At 39.0% G+C, this 6,849-nt stretch overlaps 2 protein-coding genes across 2 annotated transcripts; one reads left to right on the top strand and one right to left on the bottom strand.

The window, feature by feature from the left end:
• The first annotated feature begins 633 nt into the window (after nt 1–633).
• On the top strand, nt 634–2,261 carry LOC21398928 (uncharacterized protein At5g48480). Its single transcript, XM_010102516.2, has 2 exons — nt 634–1,015; nt 1,784–2,261. The coding sequence occupies exons 1-2, from the start codon at nt 744–746 to the stop codon at nt 2,004–2,006; spliced, it is 495 nt and encodes a 164-aa protein (XP_010100818.1). The 5' UTR covers nt 634–743; the 3' UTR covers nt 2,007–2,261.
• Nucleotides 2,262–5,179: 2,918 nt separating this feature from the next.
• LOC112092380 (putative lipid-transfer protein DIR1) lies at nt 5,180–6,126 on the bottom strand. The gene is made up of 2 exons (XM_024168449.1): nt 5,837–6,126; nt 5,180–5,258 (listed from the first exon to the last, which is right to left on the bottom strand). Exons 1-2 carry the CDS (start codon nt 6,124–6,126, stop codon nt 5,180–5,182), a joined length of 369 nt encoding a protein of 122 aa, XP_024024217.1.
• Between the last annotated feature and the right edge of the window lie 723 nt (nt 6,127–6,849).

Here is a 6,849-nt window from a genome sequence, read left to right as displayed (position 1 = left end):
AAAATATATAAAAAAGTATAAAAAAAATAAAATAAAAAAGACTAACGACACTTGGGAATTAGGAGTTGAGGGACACGACGAGGACGCTATAAAGCCTTTCACGAAAAATGCCAAAATCTCTTTAGTAACTCGCGCGAAAATCCAAAGCAGACCACCCTTGATTATCTTGTCAGGCGCGTTGCCGTGTATATCACATTCCACAAAACTTTTCGCCTTCCTTACCAAAATCGCCCACTCATCTTCCAAATAATTTCATCATTGCCCCTTCAACCACGTTTCAAATTCACGCCTTCCAATTTCCCGATGCTTACTATTTTTCTTTTTAATTCTCATATATTTCTATTTTTTATTGAAAAAAAATCCGATAGTGCATTAACGGAAAAGAAAAGGTAGAGAAGCGCAGAACAGTAACTACACGCTGCGACTAATTAGTTGGAGTGCGTGACACGCCAAATGGAATTTGGGAAAGGGGAGGGCAGTCCTTAGTAAATTCAACCAAAGGTCAGGGGCGTTTTCGTCAATTTATGATTATCTTAATACCGGTTTTATCCTCACGATATTTGCACAGACAGACGGTTGCGCTTCCCCGCTTCTATAAGTAACCCCACCAGAGCCCCACCCCAAGACCCACGCCAGTTTCATTTTTATCCGTTTGAGCTTTTCTTTTCTCTCTCCTAGGGTTTCGACTTCCTTTGTGCTTTCTCTCGAATCTTCTGTCGCTTTATCGTCCTCTTTTTGCTTCAATGGCGCAGCAGGAGGTCCAGAACGGAGGAGCTGAGAAGGTCGCCGAGGCCGTGGCCTTCACGGCGGTGAAGCCGCAGCTGCTGGTCGAAGCTCCGAAGGCCAGCGACGCCGTTCAGTTCTACAAGGCTGCGTTCGGCGCTGAGGAGGCTGGCCGTACACTCCACTCTAAGCGCAAGGCCGAACAAGAGCTCCCTCTCATCCTCTCTGCTGAGCTCAAGCTCGCTGGCTCCACCATTCTCGTCTCCGACGTCGCTGACGACTCCGCTGCACCGTACGTTTCTCTTATCTCGTCCTTGTTTGTTGCATTTCTTAGATCTACTAGCGTGATCAAGCTGTTTTTTCACTTTGATGATTTGAGACTGTTGGTTAGCTCTTTGACGAGTTTCGTTTTACGTATATGATATATCTCAAGCGCTTTCGGTTATGGCCTTTTGGTTTCCATCTAAGACTGTCCGTTTCCTGTACGGACGACTGTTTTTGTTCGTTTAATTTTCTAGATGTATATTTGTGTTTCTAATACCTGTTTTAAAACGTTTTCTGGAAGGTTTTATTGAATATTGTTTCCTTGACTTTAGTTTGATCGTATTTTTTTTTATTTTGTACTTCGTATATTGTATTTATCCTTCTGACTGTGGTTTATGCTTGCGATTCTGGCCTAATATCTTTGTATTTGGAGCACTGTGAATTTTTTGGCCTTTTATTCTTTTATTTTGTAATTTTCTTGTGCGAGATCTGTTCTTGTCTTTTTCTCAACTATTTTTGCCTAATTTTTCTGTCTCGTTTGTCTTCATTGTACGGTCACTCGGTTTTGCTTTTCTATATGTTCAACCTCTTACATATTTGCTGTTATTATTATTATAATAGATTTGTCGTCTTTAGGTTTAACATTATTAATATCTCTTGCTTTTTGGCGTTTGATTTACTCCTTTGCACCAACTCTATGCCGTTTCAATAAGCTTTTTATTACTTTTTTTCCTTTTTTATTTTCGATCTTGTTATTTTTGTTTCGCTCGTTCTCAAATCTTGTTCAAACGCGCAGAGCAAAATCTGCTGGATCTGGTGGCGTGGTGCTCTGCCTGGAGACTCAGGACGTCGACGCTGCCGTCGCAAAGGCCGTTTCTGCCGGAGCTGTTGCTGAGGGTGAGATTGTTGAGGGTGATGGCGCGTGCTGCGGTGGGCGCGTGGGCAAGGTCAAGGACCCCTACGGCTACGTCTGGCTCATCTGTTCCGCAGCGAAGAAGTGTGCGGAGGTGGAAGCCTAGAAGCCGTCGGATCTGATTTTGTCATGAGACTATGTTTTACTGTCACTTTCTTTTGCTATGTTTAGGGAAGCCGTTGTGGGCCCCGTATCAGGAAAAGAAGTCTTTTGGACGTCAGGATTTGGTTAATCATAGGGTTTAGTCTTTATTTTTAATATTCTGAAGGCGATGATGATAATTGTTCTGTCGTTCTTTTTGGACATTTACAATCAACTCAAGACATCTTTTTAACCTACAGCTGGCGCTGTATTTTGACTACACTACTACCATAGATATCCCTGTCTACTTGAAATTTGAATCTCTGTTTTTATCTCTATTCAATTATCCACAAATCTGATCGTTTTTTGATTTTGGCTCAAACGGCGTCATGTGCTCTTTTACGACTCTCACTTCTCAGTCAATAGCCTTTGTTAAGCCAATGGGCTTTTGAGGTCTTTTATGCAGGATTTTATTTTAACAAGTTTCGTCTTGCCTCGTATTTCGACGTGACGCTGCTTTTGATAATGGCCTTCATTGTTTATTGTGTTGTAGCGATAAAATCATGGAATTGTTAATGCATTTTCTCAACGCCTTGTTGCTTCGAAGTGTGCGAAAGTGCCAATTGGGCAGTTTTACAGGATATAAATTGGATGACGAGAGTGGTTTTATTTTGACAATGACAGTGCGCGCGTCGCCAATGAGCACATGACACACGAGTACTGTGCTGCGAACAAAGCTTATGAGGGTTTAGTTTAATATATAATATGTTGAAGGAGGGATGTGGCAATCGTGTGGAGGTGGCCAAGTTCTTGTAACGTGGTCCCCACTAGAGTGGGTAAAAAGATGGGACTTTTATGGAGGGTCAGGGGAAGATATGGGTGGGTTTCTCGTGAGTAGCGTTGCGAGAAGGATGTTTGTTTTTTATATTAGTTTTTTGGAATGAAGATTTATGATTTTTTATAGTATTTTTTTTATTAAAAATATATGTAAAATAAAAATAATTTTAAATTATAATTCAGAATTTATAAATAGATTTTGTTTCTTTTGTGGATTTGAGTTGAGATAAAATTTTAATGTGATATTTTTTAAGAATTTTTTACTGTAAAAATTTAAAATTGAAGACTCGAATCGGTGAAATGAACGAGGTCTAAATGTTTAATAACTGTGGGAAAGGCCCTTTAGAATGAAAAAGTTGTGGGTTTAATTATTGGACTATATTAATTGTTCAATTTAGCTGAAAATTTCCTTTCAGGCTTGTAGTAATTGTTAGAGTACCCTTCTGTTTCTAGAAATTATTTTGACTGACTGCATGATGTGGGGGTTATATTGGTCCTGTTTCTAGAAATTATTTTGATGGAGGTTATATTGGTCCTTCCGCCTTAGGTAGAATTAAAGGACTGCTCCTCCATCGATCTTGGCTGTTTAGATGGAACCTGGATGGCAATATTAGTCGGGGCAAACCTCATTTGAGGGAAACTCGTCAATGGGACAACCGGGAAAAAAAGTGAATTTAAGTCTCGTTTATTTCACCGATTTGAGTTTTTAATTTTAAATTTTTACTGTAAAAAGCTCTCAGAAAATGTCGCATTTAACTTTTTCTACTACAGTAAAAAATTCTCAAAAAATATTACATCTCAACTCGAATTAAAAACTAAAATCAGTAAAATAAACAAGCCATATACGCCACCGTTTAATCTTATAAATGCTTAATCCATGCTACGTTCATTGTTGCGCGTTGCCCAATTGAGGTGTCAATGCATGGTGTCGTGCAATCTTTCTTAGCCCCTTTATTCTTTGTTGGGCTATCTCTTGTTAGACAGCCCACCAAGCATTCTTAGCTTGGCAAAGGGAGCCCTAGACAGATGCCAAAAAATGAAGGAGAATGAAGTCTTGAATTAATCATTGTAGCAACTTATCGTCAGGAGGATTAGCTTGGTTCGTCGTCAAGCCCGGACCGGGTGGGAATCGAAGTTTGGGATGAGCGGTGGGTTCTTAGTTTGGAGGTCAGTTTCAAACTTAAGGCCTAGATTGGCTAAAGCGTGGATAGTGTTTGTTGTTTGACATACCTGTTTGTCTCGAGATGTACGAGGTGGGACATTGATAAGGTGTTTGTTGGAGTCCTTGTGCCAGATAAATCGATGACAAAGGAAGAAGCTTATTTGGCCGACGTTAAGGTTTGCTGTGGATGGCAGATCCTATTTGGAAGATTAAGGTTGGAAGGCTCACATTCATGAAATACACACAAGTTGCTTATTTGGAAGATTGATGTGGATGCTTTTGGCGGTTCGGAGTGGACTGCAAGTGTTTGGCTTTGGCATTGGCATTCCTGTTGAGTTCCTTTCTGTTTTTTTGGGGAAGAAAGTCCGGTTAACTTGTCTGTGGATTATCCATTTGCTTAGGCCATTTGATTTGATCCGTCGTTCTTTTTGGCTTTAGAGGGCAAGACATGCCGGAATGCATACAGTATTGTTGGATTTCATAGATTTGTTGAGCTCAACTGTCTGATTGTAGCTCTACCTTTTAAGGCCTTTTCTTAGATAGGAAAATGAGATAGCAGACCTTAATTTTTCAACCCCACGTAAAAATCTACGGGTCCGTTCGGTTCGCTAATTCGAGTTGAGATGTGATGTTGTGTGAGAACTTTTTACTATAGTAAAAAAGTTAGATGTGACTGTTTCTGAGAGCATTTTACGGTAGCAAAACTCAAATTTTAAACTCAAATCAGTGAAAAGAACGGAATCTATGTGGTAAAAAAAACTTTTTATCATGTAAATTTAGTCGTAAATAAAGAATTTACGAAATAAAAAATCTTTTTATTATTATTTATTTCAAATATTTTAGAATCTGTTATTTTACCTAATTTAGTTTCAAAAAACTGTTATTTACTGCATTATCTGATTATTTACATTCAAGAAAATCTGGGCTTATGGGCTTTGTCCTCGCGTTGTATCCAATAAGCCTCTTGTAATAAATAAAAGCCGACGACCAGCAGTAATCAAACTATAGAGGGGGTGTAATTGCAATTGAAACCTTTTCTTGAAGAGGGAAACATGTATTACACAACAGAAATCCAAATTGCACACCACAAACAAAAGGACGCGTACAATATTTCACAAATACAAATACACCAACGGTGTAACGATTGTTACAAACTTAAAATAACATGACATAAAAGAAAAATATAATGGAGCCGCAAATCACACCATACTTGTAACACATGTATCATTAAACCCAATTGCAGCACACACCAAGAGGAAGTACTCGGTTGTCACACACCTGAAAGCAGACAAATTAAGCACAGAGAACAATTAAAACCCAAAATTTCATCAAACTCAAATAATAATCTACTAAAAATTAATGGTATCTCTCCTTTCGGGCAACTAGCGTTTTTACCTTCTTAATCATTTCGTTAAATGATTCATGGCGTTTACATAGAGAAGGTTCTTTTTTTTTTTTTTTCCTTTATATTCACACAAAGCAAGCGTTAAAGATGCAAATTTCAGTGCTTGTAATTAGGCCACTATATATAGCGGAATCCTACTTAGCAAGTGACAGTAATTGTCTGTTCTACGAGTAAAACTACCTAGCCTAGCTGCTCGAAATTTTAACTTAGTACGTACATCATCAAAACGATTAAACCAAAGACAACTAAAACTTATATACTCGTGATGATGTAACAAGTATTCTTTAATAAACTTAGACAAACTTGGACATGATATAAAGTACTTGCACTAATTATACACTCATATTCTTCTCACACATGAACATTCTACATATTTAAGAAAAAAAGATACGTAGTATTATTATCATTATTATACCTTGATTAGCAACCGGGTGGGGGAGTAAGATTACACTTTTTGGGCAGGGCCATGGCGAGGTCGGGATCAATCCCTAGAATAGGCAGGAACGCAGAGTTCTTGAACTGACAAAGGCAGACCAAGTCGGCCTTCTTGAGAGCTTCGCAACACGCTCCGGTGGGGTCGGCCGGGTTCGGGGCTGTCACAGCCGGCCTGCAAGTGTTCAAATCCTGGTCGGTCAATTTACACAAGTCTTGCCCTCTAGACCCCTCGAACAAAAACCCAAACATTGCCACTAGAACCATAACCACGGCCAGCTTCCGCGATCCCAGCTTGATCATCTCCATGTTCGATATGATGTATGATCCTAATTAGTAACTATTTTTTTTTGATTGCTTCTACGTACTTAGCCTAGCTTAATTAGTTTTTTCTGTTTTCGTGGTTGTGGAATTCTCACAACTTTTATGTGTGTGTATATATACACAGAATGTGAGACAATGGGGCTAGCTAGGAACCACAAGTTTAACACCCGTGAAGGAGAATTGGCGGTATTTGGTGTCACGGGAAGTTCTATTGGTCCACTTTGTTCATTCATATCTTATCAATAGTGAAAAAGAATATTGGTTTTGTACTTGGCTTTTTGAGAATAGTTATTATATATTTGTAATGATAAAGTAAATTACGATTGATAATCTGTACTGCAATAGAATTAAAACGATGCATATTTGCACATTGTTAGGTCCGTTTTTCAGTCGGTGTCATAAAGAGTGTTATAACACTTTTTATGACAGAGAATCTAAAATTAAACCAACAAAGCAGTAAAGCAGGAAACTAATGCAAAAACGTAAAGGACACCAAAAAATGGTATCGCAGTTCAGTGCGCACACCTACTCTGCGGAGCCACGCCCAAACAGTGATCAATCCACTAAGTTCAAAAGATTACAAAGGATTGAACGGTCTTACACACTCAACGACTCCCTCCTTGACGATGTCTCGGTTGTCTAGAATCTCCTTAGAAAGCTTGATCAGCGAGCACCACTCGACTTGTCGGTTTCCTCCCGAAACCAAAG

This window comes from Morus notabilis, unplaced genomic scaffold, assembly GCF_000414095.1.
Source record: "Morus notabilis unplaced genomic scaffold, ASM41409v2 Scaffold52, whole genome shotgun sequence".
NCBI classification, from domain to species: domain Eukaryota; kingdom Viridiplantae; phylum Streptophyta; class Magnoliopsida; order Rosales; family Moraceae; genus Morus; species Morus notabilis.
This window is presented reverse-complemented; position numbering and strand designations above follow the sequence as displayed.

Excerpts from the sequence above, each read along its gene's own strand:
- LOC21398928 (XM_010102516.2), top strand. The coding sequence starts at position 744 with ATGGCGCAGCAGGAGGTCCAGAACGGAGGAGCTGAGAAGGTCGCCGAG. Across the intron at positions 1,016-1,783 it reads GCTGACGACTCCGCTGCACC|AGCAAAATCTGCTGGATCTG; the intron begins GTACGTTTCTCT and ends TCAAACGCGCAG.
- LOC112092380 (XM_024168449.1), bottom strand. The coding sequence starts at position 6,126 with ATGGAGATGATCAAGCTGGGATCGCGGAAGCTGGCCGTGGTTATGGTT. Across the intron at positions 5,259-5,836 it reads GCCATGGCCCTGCCCAAAAA|GTGTGTGACAACCGAGTACT; the intron begins GTGTAATCTTAC and ends GTCTGCTTTCAG.